General features: G+C 36.7%; 4 protein-coding genes and 1 long non-coding RNA gene across 9 annotated transcripts; 1 reads left to right on the top strand and 4 right to left on the bottom strand.

Moving 5' to 3' along the window:
• Positions 1-96: 96 nt before the first annotated feature.
• On the bottom strand, positions 97-6,813 carry BET9 (bromodomain and extraterminal domain protein 9). The gene is made up of 11 exons (XM_011100533.3): positions 6,338-6,813; positions 4,703-5,960; positions 4,536-4,584; positions 4,316-4,435; positions 2,850-2,911; positions 2,632-2,698; positions 1,465-1,545; positions 1,274-1,389; positions 1,127-1,193; positions 893-1,023; positions 97-790 (listed from the first exon to the last, which is right to left on the bottom strand). Exons 2-11 carry the CDS (start codon positions 5,900-5,902, stop codon positions 521-523), a joined length of 2,163 nt encoding a protein of 720 aa, XP_011098835.1. The 5' UTR covers positions 5,903-5,960; positions 6,338-6,813; the 3' UTR covers positions 97-520.
• Positions 6,814-7,205: 392 nt separating this feature from the next.
• Positions 7,206-10,648, bottom strand: LOC105177509 (SNF2 domain-containing protein CLASSY 3-like). Of its 2 annotated transcripts, XM_088884594.1 has the most exons (4): positions 10,461-10,648; positions 9,705-10,378; positions 9,423-9,581; positions 7,206-9,269 (listed from the first exon to the last, which is right to left on the bottom strand). In XM_088884594.1, the coding sequence occupies exons 2-4, from the start codon at positions 10,368-10,370 to the stop codon at positions 7,362-7,364; spliced, it is 2,733 nt and encodes a 910-aa protein (XP_088740720.1). In that variant the 5' UTR covers positions 10,371-10,378; positions 10,461-10,648; the 3' UTR covers positions 7,206-7,361. The 2 variants fall into 2 exon arrangements, with proteins under 2 accessions (XP_088740720.1, XP_088740719.1); XM_088884593.1 differs by having other exon boundaries at positions 9,705-10,648.
• Positions 10,649-11,674: 1,026 nt separating this feature from the next.
• LOC105177397 (uncharacterized) lies at positions 11,675-14,397 on the top strand. Its single transcript, XR_849048.3, has 4 exons — positions 11,675-11,811; positions 11,969-12,024; positions 12,628-12,867; positions 14,164-14,397. It is a non-coding gene; the product is annotated as an uncharacterized LOC105177397 (long non-coding RNA).
• Positions 13,121-17,354, bottom strand: LOC105177396 (uncharacterized). 2 transcript variants are annotated; one of them, XM_020698952.2, is made up of 2 exons: positions 16,251-17,354; positions 13,121-13,406 (listed from the first exon to the last, which is right to left on the bottom strand). In XM_020698952.2, the coding sequence occupies exon 1, from the start codon at positions 17,170-17,172 to the stop codon at positions 16,291-16,293; it is 882 nt and encodes a 293-aa protein (XP_020554611.1). In that variant the 5' UTR covers positions 17,173-17,354; the 3' UTR covers positions 13,121-13,406; positions 16,251-16,290. The 2 variants fall into 2 exon arrangements, with proteins under 2 accessions (XP_020554611.1, XP_011098836.1); XM_011100534.3 differs by having other exon boundaries at positions 13,121-13,375; positions 16,251-17,352.
• Positions 17,355-22,203: 4,849 nt separating this feature from the next.
• Positions 22,204-26,646, bottom strand: LOC105177398 (cytochrome c1-2, heme protein, mitochondrial). Of its 3 annotated transcripts, none has more exons than XR_016067542.1 (9): positions 26,496-26,646; positions 24,969-25,051; positions 24,317-24,537; positions 23,858-24,137; positions 23,706-23,777; positions 22,928-23,044; positions 22,762-22,827; positions 22,440-22,671; positions 22,204-22,310 (listed from the first exon to the last, which is right to left on the bottom strand). XR_016067542.1 is itself a non-coding variant. In XM_088885434.1 (9 exons), exons 3-9 carry the CDS (start codon positions 25,026-25,028, stop codon positions 22,555-22,557), a joined length of 933 nt encoding a protein of 310 aa, XP_088741560.1. In that variant the 5' UTR covers positions 25,029-25,051; positions 26,096-26,197; positions 26,496-26,569; the 3' UTR covers positions 22,204-22,554. The 3 variants fall into 3 exon arrangements, 2 of the variants coding, with proteins under 2 accessions (XP_088741560.1, XP_011098837.1); XM_088885434.1 differs by adding an exon at positions 26,096-26,197 and having other exon boundaries at positions 22,204-22,671; positions 26,496-26,569; XM_011100535.3 differs by having other exon boundaries at positions 22,204-22,671.
• Between the last annotated feature and the right edge of the window lie 586 nt (positions 26,647-27,232).

Here is a 27,232-nt window from a genome sequence, read left to right on the forward strand (position 1 = left end):
TTTAGCGTGATTTTGCTTCAAAGAGAGGAAAAGTCTTATCCACAAAAATCTCTCTGATTTTCATCATCTCCATAGATTTATGAATAAGCCCACACATAAAAAACAAGCCAACAACTTAACTTACATTGGAGAGTTTCTTTGTTTTGGATGGATCCGCAATCAACGAATACATTAGAGTTATAATACACACAACGTACGCTCATTAACAACTATTTCGCCAAGTCACTAGTCCTTTGGCTTTCTGCTTCATACTTCATACCATACTCTTACACATTGTATACCACACTTACTTTGTTGTACAGTAACACACACAAAGCAGTTAGATCACAGGCAACTCTTCTGCATTTCCTATCTTTAGTCTTTTCTTTTTTTAATTTTTTTCCGCTTCCTCACTTTTTTTTTTGGTTTTTCCTTTTTGCCAAAGAATGTTTTCCAAGAATCTACTGCATGCATTTCTTATCCATATGTGGTCTTAATATTCTTGCTTTTAATCAGAAAGTGGTGGGAGCAAAACAGAGACTTAATCAATTTCTCCTTCCTCCACATCGTCAACTGCATTCGGAATGCTTGGGGGGTCCGCTTCCTCTTCCTCATCGTCCACTTTCATGTACAATCCAAGCTGTTCTAAGGGATTGCTGCCTCCAAATTTGAAACTTCCAAAGCCATCTGGTGAGCGATCCGGGCTGGTCTCATCCACAGAACTAGGTAATTGCTCAGGAGCCACAGCCCTCAGCATTTCAAGATCCTCTAGAAACCGTGAATTTTCATTGATTTCAACTGTCTTCTCCATCTAAGTGGGCAAAAAAATTAAGGGGTCCAAGTAAGGATGAAAGCTGCAAGAGGGAGAAGAAATAGACAATCTGAGTGCCGTGGCATCAAAATTTGGCTAAACCTTAAGCAATGCTTCTCGGGCAGCTTCCCTCTCAAGCTCTCTCCTCCTTTTTGCTTCAGCTGCAGCTTCTGCTTCAGCTCGTTTTCGAGCATCCTCTGCAGCTCTGGCTTCTGCTTGCAACCTAGCCTTCTCTGGTCAATTAGTAGGTGATTGTTAACATTATTTCATTTTTTATCACATCGAAAATGATTTCATTCACCATATTCTATGAGGAAGAAATTCATCACTAACAACCTCTCCTTTTGTGCATCTCAAGTTCCTCTCTCTCACGTCGCAGGCGCTCTGGATCGGCCTTATCATCCTTGCAGTAATATCCCAAACATCAATCAAGGTGCATGCACCAGGAAAGTTAACCGAGGCATATGATCAAATGTAACCAACCTGATTTAACGTCTTTTCTCGAGCTTTTAAGATTGTATCTGCAAATCGGTTCTTCAAAAGAGCGGCCCTATACAGCTTGTCAGGAGAGACCTGCCTCTCAGCTTGTGCACTCTCCCCTGATATGTCCAACAACCACAGATAAGGAATGGCAAGTACTTGACACAGCCAATACATCATTTCTTATTGCTTACCATCCAGCTGACCATCTGAATCGCTCGAGTATGGCCTTAGTTGTGAACCTTGTTCAAGCTGGTCCAGTCCACTAACAGATGCTGTAGAAAAACACAATACAAATCAATAAGCAACTTAGAACGATGCTTATAGTCACAGATAAGTTACTGACACCATACAAACAAAGTGCCCATATTATGTCATAGTAGAACCAATGGTGATTGCATAGCTTCTTAATCATAAACCATGAACTTGTTATAATCCACCCCAATTACACAGAAGCCAGTGCACAGAACAAGAATGCCAGAATACAACTGAAGGAAGTCAATTACTATTCTTCCTGACTGCCTTTTTCCATTCTTTCCTCTGTGGTTTTTGAGGTAAAGCTCTAAACCATTCAAAGAATTTTCACCTCAGTTGAAGAAAACCGTATGAGGCCCATATATACAAGCCAAATCCTCCCACTAACCCTCATATTCTTAAAACACTGTCAAATGGCCATTATACACAAGCCAATGACGCCCTCGACACTCACAAATGCAAGTCGGTCATGACCAACTGAAATTACTCTTTTAACAGAGAGTATAGCCAATAAGACTACCACAGAATGGCTGGTGTAACTATTGCATCCAATCACTAAAAATCAATATTGCCACAGGAATGCATATGGATCTTATGTGAAGGTTCATATAAAAACAAAGAGACAAGCAGGCAGGGCAAAATCATATAACAGACCTCATACCCACCAAAGCAGTTTGTATTACAAGAAGAGAGAGAATTAAACTGAACTCCATAGCCAAAATTAAGATTTCATGGCACCGGAACTGCAGTATAAAAGTCCAAAACTGGAAATGGCAGAAATCTAAGAAAATTCAGTCCTGAACAAACATATCATACAACTTCCAATGCAAGCAAAGAATCAACTTTTGAGCAGTCATTCCCCATAAACCAAAGTCCAACAGAAAAGAAAATTTGACAGATAGAACACTTCAAAACAATTGCATAAAATAAAGCAAGATGATATATCTTTGGCTGATCACGAGGACATTGCAAAAAACTTACACCTTAGAGTTTTGTGCTGTCTTCTGAATTACCATATTGAAACCCCAATCCATGAAAATGAAAAGTTTTGGAGAAGAGCAGAAGTCTCACAGGGGGGAAAAAACAAGCAAATATGGAAAACTTACCATGTCCATCAACCAGCTCTTCGGCATCGCCCTTTTTTTCTGAATCCACTGTCTGACCAATATCATCCTGAAAGATATGGATAAACTTTATGATCCAACTTGCAGCGACAGACCAATTAATTAAGATCACATAATTCGACAAATGTGATATTGAAGTTCATAACAAGAAAGGGGAACATAAACAGAAAATTTAGACAACATCCTCACACCCTCAATACCTGAACTTGCTTTACAGCTGAAGAATCTTTGGAGCATTCAGATCCTCTATCAGAGTCTGGACCTGCATGATTGAGTAACATCAGTAAAGTAGCACAACCATAAAACTTAAAGCAAGAAAAATCATCGTCATGTGTCTGCAAAAATAGAGTGTTTTTTTTTGTGTCAACAAGGAAAAGAGAATCTACACTAGGCCCAAAAAAAGTCACAAACCACCAGATCTCAGAAATGGTTGGAACCATCCAAAAGCCAATTGTGTACGAATATTAGCAATTAGCATACATGAAAAGTCTAACAACTTTGGGATGACTATGATTCCAAAACCTCAAGTTTGGACAATACAATGATGGTAGATAAGTTTCCATGAGAAGCTATGACTTAGAAGCCGCAAAAATAAAAGTTGGCTATATTCATCAAGCAACATCAGGCAACAATTTCTCCCTGTTGGGATTAGTGGGCATTCTAATAGTTTGTGAACATTTATACCATTGCAGACATCATGTTCGACGAGAAAGAGAGAATATGGCTTCAAGGACAAGCAGTAAGATCAGCTTTTCATGATATAACCCCTGCTAAACACTCTACATCTCACACCCCTTGCAACGATTACTCCAACATCTTAGAAACACAGGACGACACAATGAAGACCAACTCAATACATCAATCCCTGCTGTAACCCATTCACCCTGCTCCGGAATTGCCAATTCAGACGGGGAAAAGAATCCTCATATTCTTTTTTTTAAAGCAAATATGCAAGTATCAGGTGCTATAATCTTGAACATAAGAAATAAAAAACAAAAGCAAAGAAATGGCTACAAAGATGACATTATATTTCTATTTTCTACAGATCCAAGCAAGCCTCCAAAATTCCTTTATTCTTCCACGGAGTGGCTGTGTAGGTTTCGCCAGAACACCAGATCACGAATTGCATATATGTGAAAATAGAATTTTAATTGAAGTAGGAAAGACAAGCAAAAAAGAACTATTTAATTAAGCTCCGAGAACAATTATTATAGGTATAATCTTTCACCAATGCACCAAAAGGTAGGGGTAAAAGTTAAGCATCAGGTCTCCTGCAATGAAGAGGAACTTTCTTCTTTACCAAACTACAGAGATACGAAAATCATAGACACAAGAAAGTCTGCAAAAGCCTCCGCATTTACCACATTAGCCACTTGCAGATTCAACTTTTGCTCAGAGTTTCAAAATAAGCATAATCATGAATGTGCTTAATTCAAATGTTTTCTGGTGCACAGGTGCCCCAAGCTATTGGACCATCCTAGAGAGGCAGGGGCAAGTATGGTTAAGGTTTCACTTGATGTTTCACGGCTCAAGGAATCAAATAATAAGGTAGCACAGTTGAAAAGTAAAGTTAGAAAAAAAATGTTTAAAAGCAGCATTTACAAGCACACAGTCCCTATACAGGACACATGAACGAATAAGATAGTATTCATGCATCAACATCAACCTGCTTCATTACATTCTTCAGCTCTGCCCCCTGCGTCCTTATCAATCTGAACTGGAGGGTAGCTAGTGACAGGAGCCTCATTACCTCCAATATCAACATCCTCATCGGTAGGATCATTTCCTGAAGTAGTTAACATGAGAGAAACAACGGTCAGGTGGGACACCAGATGGACAGCAGAGAAATGACACTAAACATAGAACAAAATCTCAAAATTTAGAACCTTTCTCGAGTCGCAATGAGGAATTACTAAGCCCTGACACATTTGGCAGCTGACAAAGAGATAAGAACAACATAGTCAGTTTTCGTAATGCCAAAATAGCGCACTTACCATTACGAACAGGATTTTCACTGTAGAGAACAAGAATGCAAACTGATTCAATAAATTACCTCAATCTCACAGGCTTCAGATTTCACGTGGTCCTTCTGTTTCTCTTGTAAATGATCGTCTAAAAGCTTCCTTAAGGTAAACAGGGTGTCATCACTTAGATCATCAATGTCAATTTCGATCTCATCCTCTCCACCATTGCCTCCAGTCGAGGTTTGCGCCCTTAGAAAGTCAATGATACTGTCAGGCAGGTCACCAAGCAAATCTTCCAATTCACTGCTTAATTTATGCTTCTCTTCATCCGTCATCTTTGGCTTGGTAGGCTCTTGCATTACTTCACCCTCTGTTGGGATAAGCTTCCTCTTTTTTGACGGGGGCAATGGCTTAGTGATTTCAGTTTCCTCAAGAATCCCTGAATTGCCAGGTAGTGACTGGGAAGTACTTCCGAGAAGTTTTTTCTCTATAGTTTTCCACCTCAATTCAAAAAACTGACTCATCGTATCAGCCATGATGTGGACATCAGTCCCAGGAGGATTATAGGTCTTTGCATTGGTAAAAGTAAGCCTGACATCAGAAAGAAAATCCAAAGGGCTTGAGTACTTTCCTGAAGCAAGCTTGCTCTTTATTGTTCCCAGATCCATAGGGTTTTTGATAACGTCAAAATAATCAGGAATATTCAGTTTCACCACATCAACGGGTGTGTTAAACACCCAAGCATATTGCTGTGACATCAACTTCTTCAACAAACTCTCACACTGCTTTAGCAATCCTGCATTGGCATTTACACCAGTGTGGGCCGACTCAAACCTTCCTGTAATACCTCGATTCCAACCACGCGCTTTTTTCCCTGGCCCAGAACCTGACACAGATGACTTCTTTACATTCCCTGCTGGCAGACCTTTCTGTTGGGCATTACTGCAGCTGAGAATATCACTAGAAGATGACTTTGTAACAGCAATTGCAGTTCTCTTTTTCTGTGACTCAACTTTATTTTGAAGAACTCGAATCTGCTCGAGCTCTGATGTCAAGCGAAGCACTAAACTCTTCCGCTCATATGAAGATAATTTGGATAAGGGGATAACTTGAATGGGTACAGCAAAACCATCCCTCGAAGCAGAATTTAAATCAATCCATTTCCTCGTAGGTGCAGAACAATCCTCAGCTGAATCAATCCGTCCTGAGCTACCTGATCCTTCAGATTCATAATGGGGAGCAAAACTAGAAGAATACCCTGGCGGAAATCTGTCCTTCTTAGCCATCATTATGTCTTTCTGTCCAATTATTCAGTGTTCTTTACCCAGTAGTGCAACAAAATAGCCTCTGCACAAAGCATTGCAGAAATTGCAATCATGTCCTCGCCAATCTCTTAAATTCACTAGAAAGACGGTAACCTCGCATGATTTCAAATCCACAAACTTATATTGTTTGATGCAACGTATCATTTCCTTTATTCTTTCACAGTTTTCACTTGGAAATTAGTGAAATCAACCAAGCCCATATTAGATTATTAAATAAAAGCAACTGAACCTAAACAGCCAACATCCACCGAAAACAACAGTTCTTATTGCTCCCTCCCCTCCCAACACCCATTTATCCGTTCTCTCATCGGAACTAAATTTAAGATAACTCAAATATCTTAACTACAGCGGCTCTAACATAATTCACTATTTATAAAAGAGGGGCCTAATTATAATTACCTTGACACAAATCCAATCCTCAAAATCCCACAAGAGCAAAATCCAGCAGCAAGAGGCCACCTCAGAAGAGAAGCGCACTATATATATATTATGTGTATATATTCTAAACACCAACTTACAGTAGACAATTTAACAACTTACAACAGGGACCAAAAAGGAAACCCTAGATCGAGAAGTCACAAACCCAAGCTCAAACCCAGATAAATAAATAAATGAACAGATAAAACTGAGGAAATACAGTGTTCGTGAAATCCTATAGTACATATATTTCGACTGACTAAGAGGAAGAGGCCGAAATCAGAAGCGCCAGTCGCTGGAAGAAAGCTTCACGAAGCCCTCCGAACTCCAACTGCGTATACAGAAGATAAATCTATAGATATAGAGAGAGAGAGAGAGAGAGAGAGAGAGAGAGTGTGTGTAATAACTTTTTCTAGAGAGAGAAAGAGAGGGAGCGGGTATCTTGAGAGTGGGAAAGTTGTGTTGCTGGTCGTTTACTTATAGACCCGAGTGAGATAGCTGTTCCCAATTTTTCCACCGCCATTTTGAAAATCTGAGCCGCAAAATTATGGCAATAGGCTAATCCAACGGTGATGGCGGGGTATAAGTTCTCAGCCGCAAGATCTGGATCTAAAGAATAATGTAGTAATAAGAAGAGTCTAGGTCCGCTGACTCAGATTTACGTACCACTACCCCTTTTTCCTATAAATTATTTTCAAAATGGTAACTCTTTTTCAATTAACATATAGTGAATGTACGTAAATACATAATAAATATTAATTAGGTCAAATAATCTATTTACTGTTATCATAGTTTTATATATGTAGTTAAACATAATAAAATAAATTATATAACAAAATTTGTGGGTACTTTTACTTTGATACATTCATAAATGCTCAAATCGACTTAATCCCTATTTGTATGAATACACGATACATGTAAAATATTTGATCTCAACAAATAACCAGCAATATTTATACTGATAAGTATGTTGAGAGTTGGAAATGAAGATGAACACAATACAAGTTTACTGCTTAAGATCCACAAACCCGAAAGTCCTCACCAAATCCGATTCCTTTGGCTGGTGAACTATCCTCTCAAACACACTACCAAAACTTTGATGCCCGACCATCGCTTCCAGCACTTTATCTTCCGACACAACCCCATCGCACCCCGCACTTCTCCCCCCACCTCCACCACCGTCACTAGACGAAAAAATCAGCTCAGAAATCCGTTCTTTCTCCGCCTGCCTTGCATATTTCTTCACCTCCATTAAAGTCATCACATGATAAACATAAACCACCTTCTCCTGACCAAGCCTGTATGCTCGGCAGATGGCCTGCCTCTCCACCGACGGGTTCCACACCACGTCTAGCAGCACCACCCTTGATGCCCCGACTAAGTTTATTCCTTCCGAGCAAGCTCTTTGTGATGCAAGTAGAACTTTAGCCTCCCCATGTTTGTCGTTGAACGAATTGATCAAATGCTGGCGCTGCTTTATGCCTTGGTCTCCGTCCATGTAAATTATTTCCCGGCCTTCGTTCCAGGAGAAGTGGGACTTTAGCAGGTTCTTGATGTGGAGTAAAGGGTCGATGAACTCGCTGAATACCAAGACTTTCTCATGGAGACGGATGGAGAGTTGGATCAGCTTGATCAGGAACCGTGTTTTTACTCCAGCATTGGGGTCTGATGCCAGGGATTTCAGCTTTCTTTTGTGATCTGAGAACTCTGGTTTCTCTGCTACAAGTGAAGGGTGGACTGAGATGAGAGAAGCTAAGTAAGCTTGCTCTAGAAATTTGTCAACTCGAGCGACGTTTTGGAGTAGTTTCCTTTGCAAATCCGTTGGTCTTAAGATAACCAAACAGTCTCTCATTCCTGGAAGAGTGTTTTGCAGTATACTACCTTTGTGTATGTGGACGAAAGGTTCGATCATTGAACGAAGCTTCTTTAATCCATCAGCATCACTATCGGTTTTGCTGATGGAACTTGTCAGATTTGCCCACTCATCTCTTGCTGCATTGGCCTTCCTTTTTCTCCCTGCATTCTTAGTAAGATTTCTGCCACAGCTGGTTTCAGACATGATCTGATGAGAAAATCTCGGGTTCACTAGGCAGAGTGTATTATAAAGCTCTGAAAAATTGTTCTGAAAAGGTGTCCCGGAGAGAATTATGCGCCTTTGCGTTGTTGTTTTTGTCAAAGCCTTCCACATTAGGCTTTGATTGTTTCGAGGGGTATGCCCTTCGTCCAGCACTAAAATGCCTGGCAATTCGAGGAGTATTTTCTTGAATTTACCATTACAATGTTTTTTCTCATTTTCTCCAGCAAGCTCCTCAAACAAACGATAACCGACTCCCAATATACTTCCACCCTTCATCCAGGAGTACAGCTTTATGAATCGGTTGTAGTCTTTGTTCTTTTCTTGATTCCCTGTTTGGCCAATAATACCGGCAGCAATTGCAGTTTCCTCACTAGATAGCTTTGCCTCATTCAAATTGTGGAACCTTATGCCAACGTTCCATTTCTTGAGTTCTTGTTCCCAAGTCAGGAGCATGCCTCGTGGAGCTATAATCACAGGGCGACAGGCCGGGTATAGCTTCATGAATGTTTGGAGAAACACAATGGTCAGTCGGGTTTTGCCAGTGCCAGGGGCGTGCGAGATTATGCAGCCTCTTCCACCATTCCCTGGTAGCTTTTCCAGTTTCTTGATGTGAATGTCTCCAGCTATGTTCCTCCACAAGAACTTGAATCCGTCCAGTTGATGTGGGTACAGTTCTTTATCAGCATCAGGAATCAAATCCAAAACTGTGCCCTCAGAATGAACAGAAGATGACTCCAGATTACCACAAGGAGAGCCCTGAAACGGAATTTGATTCATGATGGAGTTCTGTGATTCTACCACGTACTTCCTTTCATGTCTCTCGGGAGATTCCACATACTGCAGGAGATAAGAGAAACTCAACGCTTTATCGAGTCTTAACATTAGTTGAAATAGTCCTTTTTCAACAGTTGATTTGCCTCAAACTGAGCCAAATCTAGCAATTTTTTTTTATGGACACAGAAGGTGAAATGAGCAAGTTCATATACTTACAAAAGGTGGCAAAACGTATTTTATTTCCAGCAGCACAGCATAACAACACTTGCAAATGATGCCTATCTGTTCATCAACAACAAGATCATGCTCCCCTAGACCACAACGCGCAACCGGATTTTCATCATTATCTGTGGAGACAGTACTTTCATCATCTTTCTGCAGACCACCAACAGAAAACTAAGCAACATTGATCCAGAGTGCATGTTTATAAGATAACTTTGGATGCAGATCCACATAATTCTAATAAATGTCTCTATTTGATTGTAGAGATTAACTTACTGTTGAAGAATTTGTGCATCCAATCTCAGATTCCCAGAGTCCAATTTCTAAATCACTAAACAGAGAGTCAATTTCCATCTCCCAATCTGTTTTCTCTGCTAAACAGGACTCCTGATCATCCGTCAGCCTGAACTTCAATGGCAGCGTAGTATTACTCCAATCATTCTCTTTAACAGAAGCTGGCTTTTCTTTCACTAAATGCCTTTCCTTCCATATTGAGTCCACCAACTTGTTTATCAAATCCACAGGTCCTTCAGCTCCAACGCCATTTTTCCTCACCGCCCTCCCAACCTTTTGTGCTCCTTTCTTCTGCACATATTTGCATATTTTCACTTTATAGTCCTTATCAGAATCATCAGCATCGTCCTCACAGTGACTGCTTCTTTCAGAGTCCTCCAAATCTCCCGAAGACACAGAATTCTCAACATCCTCACTACTCATAGAATCAGCATCCTTCCCAATGCCCTTTTCCCCAAAACTCTCATTCCTAGTCTCAAAATCTTGAATTCTCACATCATATTTCATACCACATCCTTCATTGCCAACACAACCACTCTCTTGATCGGACTTCTTCTTAATCTCATCGTGCCGACTTCTGTAGAACGCGTCCCACTGGCTCCTCGTCCGCCTCGACACCGAACTCAAACAAGCTTTTCCAGCATGCATCGTTCTGCCTGCCAAGAATATCAAGAATCCGTTCAAAATCACAGACATGATCGCACTACATGATTGCAGACTAATAAACACGAGACTTACACGTGCAAGAAAGGATTTACAAACAGAAGATGAGTTCAAAATCTATACAACTGCTTAAACAGATTAAACTTTTAGATGCAGAAATATTCACGCAGGTTTGTATGAGAAAAAGAGAGAAAAAACGAAGGGGTTAGTGTGTGCGTGTGTGTGTGTGAGAGAGAGAGAGAGAGAGAATATAGGAGAAAGTAGAGAGATAGAGATGGGGCAAAAGTTATGGAGGGAGGGATTCCATGAGAGTTGTGATGGTTCAAAATTCTAGTCCGAACTCAATGAATTATTACTCAAAGTTTAATTGTACTTGTTATAGAGTAATTCAATTTCATGTTACCTTATAACGTGGATTTGCTACCAAATATTACAGGCAAGTCGTAGGATGAAAGATTATGGAGTAGGAAAAGTATGGACTATTTATGTAAAGCTGTGCAGACTTTACCAAAGCATTCAATGTCATTTATTTATTTCTTCCCCTCTATGTACTCTACTTTTTTTCATATAATTGTTTCATTATCATTATTTTATAAAGAAAAAAAATTAGTTATACCACCTTAATTAAACGTAAATTTTATATAACTTAAAAAATTACATTTAGTATTCTCAATATTTATGTATGCTTAATAGATCCATTTGTTAATTGAAATTCATTAAAATTTTCGATATCAAATAATGAATGAAAATATATATATATATATATTTATACTCGATTGATTTATTATTAATTTATTACAGGTTGAACAATATTTATTTGACCAAATTTTAACTCCCCACATGCATTAGTGTGTGAAAATGTATAAGGATAGTGGTCAGAAAAATATTTTGTTTGACCTGTAATAAGTCAATCGAGAGTAAATATGAATTTTTATTTAATTTTTTTTTGTTAATAATAGCAATTTTTTTAGATTTAGACTAATAGATGGATCTATTTGATAGATGTAAATAAAAAGTTAGAGATATTAGATATAATTTTTTAAATTATAAGAGATTAATGTATAATTATAATAAATTTCATAGGAAAATAGTGTAATTATCTCGAGAAAAAATATATTTTCATATGATTAAGTTCTTATTGGGCTAATGGATTTGGAATGGACAAAGCCCAATTAAGAGCTTTTTTACTTCACACTTTGTAAGGCCAATATGGGCCCATATTTGTTGTGGACGAGCCCAACTATAAAAGTTTTAGGCGCCGGCGCGCCTCAATTTAATTTAATCATTATAAAAATGTGAGGAATCCCAACTACCAAATACTATTCGTTTTCCCCTTCTTTTTCTTCCTCTCTAAATTGTGTTGTCCTCAAGTCTCTAACGCATGATTTCTTCAAGCATCTCACACAGAGAATGGCTTCTTAAACAGGTAATGCGACTATGTTTTTCTTCACATGATTAACCGGGCAAAAGTTCTCGTTTCTCGTTTTTTTTTATTATCAAAAATTAAGTTTGATCAGTGCATATTACGAGTAGATACTGAGGTTCATGCCTATGGGATTTGGTAATGTGGAAATTATGTGTAGGTTTTGCGAGGCAGGAAGCGAGAAATGCTGTCTGTTTTCACTGTTTACTAGGCTTTGTAAGTTCAACGATCCACGATCATCTGTGTTTTCGCAGTGTATATAGTTTAGATGCTTTTTCGATTTGTTCTAATTGTTGGCATTCTAAGCATCATTGTCACGATTTGCTCAGAGAAATTGCTTTTACGGATTGTTGGGATTTCATGATCCTTGTATGGATTTGAAGTTTTTCAACTCATGCTTCTGTAACTGTATGAGTTTCTTAATGAAAATGGAAATTATGAATTTGAGTCCGTAGGAATGTCCTTCTATCCAAGCAAAGACTTTAGAGATAATGCGTTAAATTAGATATTTGAACTCTGCAAGCTCAAATACTTCATCCAGAAGTTTATTGGTTTAGTATTTCCATGTATGAATGTGAGGTTTGAATTATCGGCCTCTGTGGGGAGTGGAAGATCTCAGGTTTTGGATTTTATATTCAGGTACATGTTGCAAGTGATCTAAATTTTATTTATCATATGTAACATTTTTTATAATCAGACACATGTTTTTTGGTATCAAATGTTTTTGTATTATATTTTATATTCAGACATGTTGTATGTATCAGAAATTTTATGACAATAGTTGTGCGAAAGTCACTAAGTTCTCATTGCAATTTGAAGTTCCGTTCAGGTGCTCGTTGCCCTAATCATTCTTGAAGGTTTGCATATTCTGCGGTGACCTCTTCAATGCAGCAGAATGGTTTCTTACTTAGAAGAGTTGGGGAATTCAGTTGAATGAGGGAGATTGCCTGATAGAAATACAGGCACTGGACAAATGATTTCCTCCTATATTGCTAACAAATCGCATTTGGATGATCAGGTGATCCATCTCCGTTTCAGTGCAGACGTTTGGGGAAAGAGGTTAGACGTAATTTATGTGCACGCTATGATTTTCTTTTGAAGTACCTTTCTTGTTTTGTCTAGCCAATACATTGTCTAGTGACTGCTTGGCTGAAAAAGTGCACATATCATCTTAAATTTTCATTTCTTATATGAAAGTTTAACTATTAGAAATATTTGTGATCTTTCTATCTTGAACTTTCATAATCATAGTTTAGGGCACCAAGTTCATTTATTCTGGTGGGTACATAACTGGAACATAAAAGTAAAGGTATTGAAAAAGCTGCAAGCTGCCGTTTCAATTATCATGCCAAGACTACATAACTCACCTGTACATCATTCATTACCACGTCTTACAAAAAGGCTTGTTATCCTTTTCAAACCTTTGAAATAATAAGTTTGTTTTCTCAAGTCTTAACCAGCGCAACTGATTCTTTAGTTGGCTGGTATTCAAAGCCAACCAGCTACATATATTTGATATACAGAAGATTTGGCCACTTATTTTGCATCGCACATCTTCAGCATCACCCTAGAACAGAGGTAAAGACACGATCAGCAGACTGCGTAAAAAATCAATTGCATCAATTAGCTAAAGAGTGTAAATTGCTAACCTACATGCTGATTAATATTGTTGGCATCTGTTAAGAAAAATGACATCCACTTCCGTGGAGGGAAAAATCAAAATATGGATGGTGTGATACTGATAACTACACCGAATTACATAATATGTTTTTTCAAATGAGCGAACATTATATTATTACTAGAGAAGATAAATCTAAAGGGTGTTTGAATGAGCTTATATATATAAACTCCTTCAAATATATTATAAGATGTTCCTTAGTGAAAAAAATTGAAGGAAAGAGTTGATGAACTCTCCAAGTAATTAGATGTTAGTATCTCCTACTTAGTTGTCAAAACAAGATACTAAAGAAAAATTGTGCTTTTCCTGACCTTTTTAAAATTTTAATAAATTCCTTTAATTTGATAATTTTAAGTACAAAATTTAATTACTAATAATCTTATAAATTCGTGGCTTGTTTTATCTGAATATTTCATAACTTATGCTTAAAATAAGATGTATATTTGACATGTTATGCTTCAAAAGTATCTGATATATAAAGGAGACAGGAATCTCTTAAATAAATTTAAGCAAACTAATATGAACAGAGGCCTCCGATATTCCCGCTTTAGTAAAGCTGGAGATCTAGAGCTAATTAAACTGGCTGCACACAGGATAGTTTCACCACGAAACCACTTTTCTCCCTCTATTTTTAACATTTTAAGTATATCTTATCTTCCTTGTTTATGGATATCCAGGGCCAATTTTGGATATGTTCAAATCTATTGGGCACGTATGGATATATAAGAATAAGATGAAGTGGAATCCATCCTACGTGGGAGCAGTGATGTTGATAAGTACTTTATCCTGCCTTAACCCAATCCAAGGGCCACGGTTCAGGTTGGACTAGCACATTAGATGCTTTGTTCTTAATTAGCACAAGATATGCGTATGATTTGCCTAATAAAACTCAGTACAAAAGTTTCTCATTACATTTTATATTAGTTAGTTATTCCTATTGAAAGTTAAATGGGAAAGAGAAACTAATGTTCTCAAAATAAGTTACAACTTATAAATTTGATCCTGATAAGTAATTATGTAAATATATAACCATCAAACCTAGGGGAAACAAAAAAATAAAAAGAAAGAAGAAAATATAGCTCTCTGTACGCTAGCAGTAATATGTATTTTATAATACTCTGTAATCAATATAAAAACGGATTAAAGATTTGATTATAAAATTGTCATATATTGACGAAACAAAAATGTACAATCTATCAAATCACAAACAAAATGACTAATTAATTACCGTGGAAACCTGAAACTATTAATTATGATAAAATTGATTACATCTTATTAGAATAATAAAATGGCAAAAAAAATTAACCAATATAATTTCCAAGTATGAAAATCTCTGAGTAATAGGAACTGATGTACACAGGATACAGTAATTGTAACAACTACTACTGTTTCAATCTTGATATGTGATAATAAAAATAATATGAAGGTTTATATTGATAATTTATACCCCTAACTAATTTTGCAGCCAACTAGAGTAGATTAATTAAAGGTAAAACCAAGAAATTTGAAGCTTAGAAATGCTTTCATTTTGTAGTTTTGTGGTCTTTTCCCACTTATATTGGTTCATAATGTTTAAGATTATTATTGATAAAAAAAACAAAACAAGATTATTGCTACTTTTGGTAGGGAAATTTTAATAAGAATGTTGGTGAATTTGAAAAGATAATAGGAATATCGATTTATGCACTTCAGGAGTACTTCGTTTTGCTGTATTAATTTTTAGAGTGTACCATCATATACTATTCATTATTAAGAAAGGTGATTGAGTTCTCTATTTAAGTTAATATTTTGGCATTTCAATAAATATCATACAATATTTCAAAATAGGGATGCAGGCCAAAGTTTATCCTTTTTGGTCCTTTTTGATATTATGCACTTGAATAGTAGACATAAAACGGAACATACCGGAAAAAAGAAGGTTCGGAATGGTTTGAATTTCTAAGGCTTCGTTGTCATCTTTCTGAAATCTTAATTGAATTGATTTTAGAACATTAATAGGGTTATCAAGATAGTAATTAAGAGGGTGACTTTGTTAGGACAGAAGACATACTAATAAATGCAGCTAGAGGCAATTTTCAAAAGAAAAGTAAATTAGTTAAGAAGTATGGATTTTCGCACTCCACCACTTAATCAATTCTTACACTCCACTGTTCTGTTTTGTATACTAGTTAGTGTGTGCGGGACATTAAAACGTGTGTATTTAATTAGTTTAAAAGTTAAGATATAAGATTGTGAGAAGTTTATTAAGAAAAATATTAGATAATGAATAGAATGTTGAAGTTAAGAAGAGAGGAAAAAAAGTAAAAAGTTGGTGAAATAATTTTAAAAAATAAAAAAAAAATGGAGAAAAGAAATATAAGTGAAAATTGAGAAAAATCGGAAAAGATAATGAAATAATTTAAAAGAAATAGCTGACCATAAAATTAAAGACTTACGTGTAAAAAGGAAGCTTTTCAATTTCTGGGTTTAGATTGGGACTAGTCACACCCAATCAATTGTATTAGGAACAAAGTATTAATTAATGCATTTATTATGTGGTTAATTATTTTTTTAAAATTATACACTTACCATATAATAAATGTTAATTAACTTTTTATATGTAACATTAATTAATTTGGATTTGATCCAACCAGATTCAACAAAATCTTCCTGATCTGGCATCTCAGGAGTTAAAGGCAAAAATTAAAGCTCTCAATTTAGGGGAAAGAAAGAAAGAAGAAGAAGAGGAGGAGGAGGAGGAATTTAGTACTAATTTGTTAATCACCTGATAATATTGTTGTGAAATTAGGCGTATGTTGCCCCATCTAAATGCCCAAACCTAGCGCGGTGTTGACGTCCAATTTCCATGCAAACCCTGCGAATTGCATCCTCCACACATCGCACGGCACTACTCTATTCCACACATGCCCATGCTTTGTCTGCTGAATCATCCTCACTCTGCATGCAAATGACGGACTATAATGGGGCAAATTTTCTTTCACCACCAACCACACCATAATCCCATTCCCCCACATCTCTCCTTCCGCAACCATCTTTCTATACGCCTCGTTAACCCACACCACGTTATGCGTGCCGTCGGATACGAACCCAGGACACGTGTCCCCCTGCAGCCTGTTGATCTTCTCCCCATCTGAAAACCCTAACCCTACTCCACTTTCTATGAATATTTCCGTCACACCTTCCACGATTATCCACGTCTTCATGACGGATCGGACGCTTCCTAGCGCCGCCGTCCCACCACCACCGCCGGTATCCAACTTCTCGTAAGTATCTTCATCATCTACTTTATATAGATCTATACTCCGATTTTCTTCAACTTTTTGGCCACTACTATCATCGCAGCTCTTATCACTCTCAGATCTCTCCGGTAGAAGTTGAAGCGTCACCACTCTTTTCTCCGGCCACGCTTCGTCTTCAACTCCTGATTTTTCCGGCGGCGACGATCTTCGGCCGCCTTCCTCAGCTTTTCTCTTAGTGCTTTGCCGACCGCGAACCCTAACGTACTTCCTTTTAGTTCTCCTTCCATGTTTGGACGAACAGTTTCTCCTCTCCTGCTCCACCGCAGCGGGAACCGCTTCCCCACCAGCGGGCTTCGGCGCAATCGGTCGGAATCTGAGCATAATCCGTTGCATTACCGAGTAAGTGGTATTCTCCGATGATTTCACGGCACAAGAACCCCCGCGCATCTATATTTATATATATGTCCAAAAGCCAACTAAAACCAATCAACTGCATAAATTACCAAATCGAAATCTGAAAAGCCAAAGATTTATTGAAATCTCGGTCGCAGCAAAAACAACAAACAAGAAGAACAAAAGTAAAAAGCGGTGTATGAAGTGGTGACAGATGTTCGATGCATAAAAATGTTTGAAAAAAAGGGGGGGGGAGAGAGCTGACAGTTGGGGGTAGGAGAATCAGCTAATAAGAGAACGCAACGTGGGGGGGGAATTGCCAGAGATAAGGGGACACCTAACCATTCCTTGGGAATCATGGTGTTTTTTCAGTAGTAGTGAAATGGGAAGGTTCCAGAGCAGCGACACGTGTGTGCTTTAGTGTGTTGATAATGGTGAAAGGTACAGGTTAGCAGATTATATATGTATGTATCAACCTCACTCGCCATTGCTTGCATGTATGTCTACTACTCATCACCAAATTTGAGTTTTCAGACCCTAAATTATTAATATTTTCTACTAATTAGGGTTTCAGTTTTGACGAATTAGAGGTGAAGTAATTGGGGTTCACACCTGATTAGAGATGCTACCTGTTGTTACATAAACTTTAATTGCCAGCAACTAAGCTTGATTATGCAAATGTTCAATAAGCATTTATAATTCAACACATGATAGTTAACTGTAAAAATGTTATTTGCCATGAAATTATCCGTCAGGTGATGTTGTCAAACTTAATTTGAATACAAATTTTGTTATAGGAACATACTTATTTTTCTTAAAGTGCGAGTCCAACCATGTGACCACTTCAATTTTGGAGGCATAAAAATCTATATGAATGGAAAAATATTTGTTCGAATTAGATTTGGTTAAATCAAATCAATAACAAAATAAATATATAATATTTGTCATGTAATTTGTCACTTTCTCTAAACTGTACATTAAATGCACGATAAGAATATTGCACTTGTCATGTAATTGATATAAAGTTGAGTTAGATTAAAATTTCCCATATGAAATGTTGGATTATAGCTAGTCATTATATATCCTCAGTAAATAGTGCATCAATTACTTATAATTCACCATGTAATTATTTTTGTAACAGTATATATGGCATATATGCATTAATTTCTTATAATTTATATCTGTTGCATTATAACTGACCTAGTAGTACTACTATATATGAAGTTATCATGCGGCATGATATTATGGCAGGTCACTCTAATTAACACTCCCTAGCTACTACATATATATACACACTAAATTAAGTTTTAATCTACTTAATTAGTACCATATACAACTTTAAGTTCATTTCTTCGTCAGAATAATTAAAATATATATCACTATGCGATCTTGGTATTCCCATGATTTTCACGGGAATATAGGTACGGGTATTATACCTTATTAATTGATTGACAACATGTTGACTATTCATATATATATATGATCATATATATAGAATGGTGATAAAATTAATTATATGGATATAAATGAATTTAGTATTTCTTATTTTCATCTTATATTATGTTCTCTACTTAAGCTACCACATTATTTGTATATATATAATATAAATACTTATAATTTGAAATAAAGTATCTGAATTGTTTTAATTTGACTGAATTCATCAAGAGATCGCAAAGAATTAGCTCCACATTAATTATATATATATATATACGTACGCCTCATTTCTCAAATTAATCATCTCTATAAAATTGTGGTTAACAATATAAATTGATGATAATAAATACTAATTATCTTAACTTATTCTGCCTTTTATATAGTATGTACGATTAATCGATTATAGCATGAAAACATAATGATAATAAAAGAAGTAGTATTCAGATATTTAATTTGCTGGCTACCGTGCAATTATTACACAACTAATTGGATCATATTAATGAAAGCATACTTAATAAATTAATAATTATCCATCATGCTAATTTTTCTCTCTCTCTCTCTCTTTTTTTTTTTAAGAAAAGAAAAGAAAAGAAAATAGTAATAATTGATGAAGAGTGAGTACGTAGGGCAATTAAGGAGAGAGCGCAGGTGCACGAGGTGGCGATGCGAGTGAGGTGGAAGATGTATTGGGTAAGAGGATATGTTATACGTGGAAGGTTTTGTTAGGTGATGGATTCAGACATTGCCCATTTGTTGTGGTTGGAACCATTTCATTGATGCCCCTCCAAAATTAATTAATTAATTAATTACCCCACACATAAATTTGGACCAATCCTATATATCCTCCTCTCTCCCCCTTCATTATTTAACTTAATACAATTAATGTCCACATTCATCTCACAGATTTTCTAATGTTTCATCTATTTTTATATATGTAGATAAAAACATGAATAATCACACATCTGTATCCCATGTTATAATTGCCTTTTCAGCCGCACACTATTCTGAGAAGACCTAATATTTTGGAGCACAAAGAAGCAAATGTCTCATTTTCTGACATGTGAAAAAGTCGTAATCTTGATGTTACATATATGCAATAAGTTGAAGGTTAAATCTTGACAAACAATCCTTAAACATTGCCCCCTCCAATAATTGCAAATATTCTTGCAATTCTTTGGTAATCCGCATCATAACTCCACTTTCACCATAGCTCTTTGTTTCTCTAATATTTTCATGTGATGCTGATGTGCGCCCCATCATATATATACCCTTTTCGATATTCAATTACACTATTCCTTTTCAATCAATAAATTTTAATACGAATTTCACTCTCTCCACCATTACAATCAACCCATTCATTACACATGTATGTATGTGTAATGAATGTATAGTCAAGATTAGGAGGAGGAGAGGAGTATTTATAGATGGGTGGTTTATGTTGTGACATGGTACTCTACAATGTAGTAAGTGTTGATTGGTGGTACGGGGGATCTTGTGGGACCCCTGAAAAAGCATCGTATCTTAGGAAAAGAGTTGGTTTGATTGGGGGCGATGGGAGTGGCCAATCAGAGTGCGGACACATAGCATAAGCACTTGATAGTGTGGGACTAGTTTTGTCATTAATAACTAGATGCGTGCCTCATTATATCATCTAAGCTCTCCACCCTCCCTCTCTCTACAATTACTTCACCTTTTCTAGGATTATGTTCTTTACTATTTGCTCCTCCCACCATTTTCTTTTTTAATTTTTATTTTCTGTTCAGAAAAATTATAGTGTATATATATTTAAGGTATTTTAGTGATGAGTTTCAAGAATTTGCCACTCAGATAAAAGAATTCTCACAAGAATTCACTCTGGAAAAGCTTTTCGTGATGATTTTTCAATGTTCCAGTGATGAGATAAACAGTTTAATTCAAACTTTGAGTACTTAATCTAAGAAATGTCAATATGAAATCTCTAATAAGACCCTAATGAAGAGTTTTCAAAAGTTCTCTTGCATGAACCCTTAATATGATATGCTCTAATATAAATGATTGTAACCTCTGAAAAGTCCGCCAACGGCTATATATAAATATTTTCATACCACATCAAATTATGAATAATAATAAATTGAATACATATCTTCAGTGTTATTCAAATTCATTTTCTTAAAAAATATTAGCTTCGATTGACATACCAAAATTTCACCAAGTATTTTTGAAAAAAATATTTACAAAAAAAGTTGGGGTATTTATTGACATATCATGATAGAGGGAAAATAATAGTTTTTGTCCTATAAGTTAGATCCGTTTCACTTTTGGTCCTATTCATTACGAAATTAGTACTTTTAGTCCTGTAACTTATAAAAATTAGCACTTTTTATCTTCATTCATTTTTTTGTCTACAATTTAATAGTGTAATGCACGTGCCTAGCATTGTGATCATTAAGTATTTTGGCTGTAGAGAAAGTTGGTTTATTTTTCAATTTGGGACCATTTTTAAGAAAAAATATAACTATATTTGAGTAGAAAAAATAAATCTTAAAAAAAATTAGGACAAAAAATATAGCGATTTCTCTCCTAACACAAAAATTAAATCCTTTCCTTCCCATATATTTTATACACAAAGAATCATGTCTTCCACAAGTGAATCAAATAGGCTAAATGAAGCACTCATATGCTACTATTAAAAAAAGAGCTAATTTTTTCTCTAACAAAAAAAACTTAACAATAATGTATTAGGCATGTGATCTACATCGTTAAATTGTAAATAAAAAAGTGGATGAAGGCCAAAATTGTTAATTTTATAAGTTATGGAGTTAAAAATGCTAATCTCGTAATGAACTGGAGTAATATGAACTTAATTTATAAAACTAAAAACACTATTTCCTCTCTTATAGATAATTAAATATTCATTATACCTCGAATAATATTCGAGTGATAATATCCACCTTTTCAAGTGAGAAGAATATAACATATCATATGATGGCTTGTGAATATTACCCTTTTGTCAGATTAAAGTTCTATTGACATTTTTGACCCAAACAAATTGCTGCGCCTTAAATGGTGTCTCTCCCATTTAAAGCATAAACCCTCGTCACATTCACTTTTTTAATCATCTCTTTCTTTTATAATGGACATTGGAATCTAACAACACTAACCACTGAAAGCTGCAAATTCTCTATTATTTGGAAGTGATGCCTGGCTGCTCCTCTTACGTAAACTTCAAAGATTTCCATTGTCTTAGACCTTCAATTTTAATGAACAAATTACAACCCCCCCCCCCCCCCCCACCAATATATATATCACGATATTCTGTATGAGAAGAATGTCTTTCTTAGTCATTAAAGTCCAAAATTCAAACATCATGTTCAGGGTTCCCCCATTTATGTGCTTTTCTTGGGCAGATACTTAGGAATTGAAAGCTAACATTAATCCCACACCTTAAAAAAATATATCAAAATTAATTCCAAACATTGCAAATCTTTCATGACAGAACTAACTTTGCAAAGTTTTTCTAAAGTGTTTATATTGACTATTTCAGGAAACATGAGATAAATTATTACAAACCACCCTATACTTTGAGACCAAAATTGCAATTTTATCCGGAGAATTGATTATTTTGCAAAGATGCATACGGTAATTCCACCATATCATCAATCATGCAATACATACAATCCAACAAAAAATCAAATTCAGAAAAAGGCGTTACTTGTCCCGTTGATGGCACAACTCGTTTTCGTACAGAGCTCCAAAAGAATAACATCAGCCTGCATTATCTAAAGCATTGAGCAATATCAAGCTTCTTACTTTGTTCCGTTCTCATCAGCTGAGAATTGAAGAAAAAATTTCACTAGCATGTATTCCTTATTCTTTGTGAAATTGGGAAACAATTGGTTGTGCATTACCAAAAAAACAGTTCCAGCTGGTTTTGTGCAGCGGATTATAAGTAGTACACCAGAAGATAGTTATTTGTGGACTCGGATTGTTGAGATGCAAAATGTGCAGAGATGCCAAGGAAGTCTAGTTGACAACATCAAGCACCAGCTTCCGAGACTTGAGCACAGACCACCTCAAGCGCCTATAGTAACCAGCTTGAAGAAGTGCCAGTGAGAGAACAAATATCCACTTGAATCCCATCTGTTATAGTAATTCGGCAAGCTAGCATGTTAAAGAGATGCGGAATAGATAATTTTAGTTCAATTTGAATACATTTGAGTAATAGCTTACCAGTTTTCTCTCTTCCATTTCAGGCTCTGCCGCCCAGGATAAAAATGAGACCACATCCTTCCCCATCTAGTAGGATGAGCGGGAGATAAAAAAGATGAGTGTGCTGATAATGAAGACGTGAATGCAGGCCTTTTAAAATGTAAAGAAGAATAACCGCTGAACTTACCTGAGCTTCAGTTGCAGGGGTACCATCCTCATACTCAACGGCACCATCATTAAGCATTTTAGGCATGGCTATAGCGCCCCCAGGGAAGTAAGGATTATAGTGCAATCCTTCACGAATCTAAAAGAGGAAATAAGTTGCATTGTTAGCATATCCACCAAATAAAGCCAACTTCCACCCCTAAAATAAAAACAACAATATTACAACATTATCAGTAACGGCAAACGGTAGTTGAATGCCTAAATGAACTTGTCCCAGGGATAAAGGGCAAAAACAATTCAAAAATAATATCTTGGAAGCTTATTTTGAAAACAGTGAAAATATTATAGGAAACATAAACCAATTTTTTGAAAGATGCAGCGAATGCAAAACCACCAGAATGATTGGAGCATAAAACCCCTAAGGAAATCCTCAGGCCCTCAGTCACATGGAATAATGCATCAGGTTTTGTGACCATAGAACATTGGCATCTCGTCTCCCCAGCAAAATGAATGAAACCAAACATGCACCACTCAATCAGCATTGAGCAAGTTTAACCTAGCTGGACAATCTTCTAAACCAAACAAAAGGGCTGGTACAGTCACTATGAGGAATATAGAAGAGAAAACACTAGATGCAACAGACTGGAAAATAGCGGGATGCACATGCAAGCTTCATCTTTACATTTTCTTGTAGCCCAGATGTTGCCCATTACGATCACTAACTGGTAATATACAAAAAGTGTAAAGTTGGCAGTTGTTTGTCAAGTAAAACAAATAAAAGATCAGTCAGAAGAACTCACTGAAACACCAGCAGGAGGATCACGGTATCCAGTTAGAAGTGCAAAAACATAATTTTGACCATTGTGACGAGCCTAAGAAGGGGAAAGAGTGAAATTAGCTGAGACAAATAAGACTTCCAAATAAAATAACAGGGTGGAAAGCCATGGCATACTTTGGTAATAAGACTTAAATCTGGAGGATAGGCCCCTCCATTTGCAAACCTAGCTGCTTGTTCATTTGCATATGGCTGAGGAAATCGATCACTCAGTTTTCCAGGACGCGTAAACATCTCGCCTTCATCATTAGGCCCATCAACTACCTCAATCTCAGCTGCCATAGCCTTAGTTTCCTCCTCTGTATATGCCACACCTACCAAGTCACGGTATGAAATTAAGGACATGGAATGGCAGGACGCACATACTTGTTGGTAAACCTGGTGACCACGACGAATCCTGTTTTAAATGACCAGAATATGTCAAATACAACAATGGTGACATAGTTGTCAGTTCATCCAACTTGGAGACAAATATTACATAAACAGAGCTGCTTATAGATTCGAAGAGGAATCTTGAGTTGGATAAAGAACATATTTTAAAGAAAAAAAGGTAGATAAACTAATGAAAGTACTCACGAAGCGTGGTCATATGAACTTAGAATGCCCTGGTGGGGCCAAGGATAGTTAGGGACATCCAGACCATGTTCAGCCTCATCACAGGATGAGATTGTTGCAAAACATGAAATCCCTGATACACCTGCTCCAAAGAGGGCCAATGCCCTCAAGGACTTTGTGGTGGTAGATCCAACTCCTTCATGCTGTTTCCGGAAAATACGAGACGACAAGGCTGGCGCAGACTGAGAGGAAAAAATGAACTAGTCATTTCTCTTCTCACCAGAAAAGGGAGAGAGAGAGAGAAAACAAGTTTGTTTGACAATCCTGCAAACTGATCATGATGATGTGTAGCTTTAGTCCATAAAACAAAAAATGTGGATTCTTTTGTCATTCATTCACCAGATAAGAAAGACAAGTCTTAACTTTTACTCATAAAGTATAATAACTTGTGATCATAACATCTGGGTGAAGAATAGAGGTACACTTGAATGCAACCCTTTCAGTGTAGGTAGGCAATCCCGGTACACTAATTTTATTATAATCAAGTTTCATATGTTTCGATTCTATCGTTGTGACAACATGCAGGCCATTTAGCATAAGTCGACACAATATTAAGGGAACAGAAGAAAATAGCAGATTTCATGGAAAAGAAAATCCATAGTAGGATTTTTACACTGGTTCGTGACTGAAGTCTCTCTCTCAGCAACCGGTGAATTACTCTACCTCCAAACATCTTTAATTAGCACCCTGTTTATTCTGAAACAAGAAGAAAGAGCAGATAAAATATATGATGAAAAAAACTCAACAGTGTAAATACACAATGGAAAATGAGCAGCATTTGCTGAGTCAACCCATGAAAGAGATGGAGAAACATGTGTTAAACATATTATTCACATTTCTTTGATTTTAATTCACTGTTCACAGCACACAGTAATACAGTTAATAAGTCGGAAATTCAGTAGGCTTAAATTGGTAATAACATATTGAAGCATCTGCCTTTCATCACTCACTTGTTCATATTCAATAAAACATATGTGGAACAATTGTATCACTTTTCTGCTCTGCAAGCATGCAGCTATGTAAACACAAGAAAGAGCTGCTTGTATTTTCAGCAACTGGATATATATAAGTATATTACAAATTTAACTTTTCTGAGCTTTTGGACTGAGATAAGCATTTGATGACATAAAGCAACTCAACAATCTTGCGGTCTTCAATGCAAATATTTTGACATAATATTCTTTGACTCCCAACCTTGAAGGAGGTCAAGGATGGGCCGCTGGTCTCATCTAATCCTTGGTAATTCCAAAACCTCAATATAATGTCTTTAGTCTCATCTACAGCAACTCTCATTTCAGGAAGTGTGAGATCTCCCGCGGTAGTTTTAGATCTTAGCTGTAACTTGGCTTATCTCTCAAAGAATATATGCAATACCAAGCACTTTCTTCTTTAAAGATAGCAGAAAGAAAATATTACTTTTCCATTAACTGAGGCTAGAGACTATCTATTCTTCACATATAGAAAGAAAATATTACTTTTCCATTAACTGAGGCTAGAGACTATCTATTCTTCACATATACGAGGCCTATGTCAAAAATACCAATAACTCTTCAGTAACAGATATCAAAGGCTGTTTCCAGCCTCATAGCTCAGGATGCTCATTCCCAATCTACACCAGCAACTAATCTTTTGTGTATGCCAAAAGGGCATTCAAAACATACCAAAAATCTGTACAAACAAGCAGTCTTTGCATAAACCAATCTCAATATAATTCCAGGAATCAAGAGTAAGACATCTTACACCAGCAATCACGATGTCACACAGATATCATAACATCCCATAAGATCTATTTTGCGTCAGCTAAGGCATTCTTGCAGATGTTAATCTACTCTCCAACACTGCCTGAGAGTAAAGACCAGGGGAAAAGCAGAAATCCTAAAAAAATCATATCACCATGCCACTCAACAACGCAATCAACATTCGCGCACTGGGAACGCTAAAATCATACAGGCACAAATCATTTGCAGCTCGAATTTAGACATTTACAAGATAATCAATCGAAAAGAATACCACAGCATCTTTAGAACGCAGTCATAACTTCATAGTCAAAAAATACATATGAAGAAGATATGTATGCATAACCCTATGAAGCAAAGATTAAGAGGCCACGGAGAGAAAACAAAAAAACAAAAAAAATCACCTGGAAATAAGGAGAAGCTGATCGGGGGGCGGGGGTTGGGAAGATCCGAGAAAGGAAGAAGGAGACCAGTCTTCGAGATTTGCAGATGCTTCGGAATGGTAAAGTTGAGAGGTTTTTTTTCGATGGTCTAAAACGGATGGGCCATTTGTGGGCTCATATCGGCCCAAAGTGATCACAAGTTTAAAATTGGACATCATGAGTCCACCATATAATTGGGCCTGATATTTAGACATCTGTGTCCACTAAGTAATTGGGCCTCAACATTTGGACATAAGAGCCAATTGAGCAATTGGGCCTCCTCATATCGACATCTGAAGTCCACTGAGAAATTGGGCCTCCTTATTTCGACATCTGAAGTCCACTGAGAAATTGGGCCTTCTCATCTCGACATCTGAAGTCCACTGAGAAATTGGGCCTCCTTATTTCGACATCTGAAGTCCACTGACAAATTGGGCCTTCTCATCTCGACACCTGAAGTCCACTGAGAAATTGGGCCTCCTTATTCGACATCTGAAGTCCACTGACAAATTGGGCCTTCTCATCTCGACATCTGAAGTCCACTGAGAAATTGGGCCTCCTCATTTCGAGATCTGAAGTCCACTGAGAAATTGGGCCTCAACGTTTAATTGGAAAATGATTGGGCCTTGAACACTTTTGTCCCAGCTATGGCTATTCGGAAATTATATATTTTAATTAAATAAAAATAATATTATAAGGAAAAGAAACAGAAAGAAAGA

This window comes from Sesamum indicum, linkage group LG9 (genome assembly GCF_026168435.1).
Source record: "Sesamum indicum cultivar Baizhima isolate 11 linkage group LG9, ASM2616843v1, whole genome shotgun sequence".
In the NCBI taxonomy this organism is placed as follows: domain Eukaryota; kingdom Viridiplantae; phylum Streptophyta; class Magnoliopsida; order Lamiales; family Pedaliaceae; genus Sesamum; species Sesamum indicum.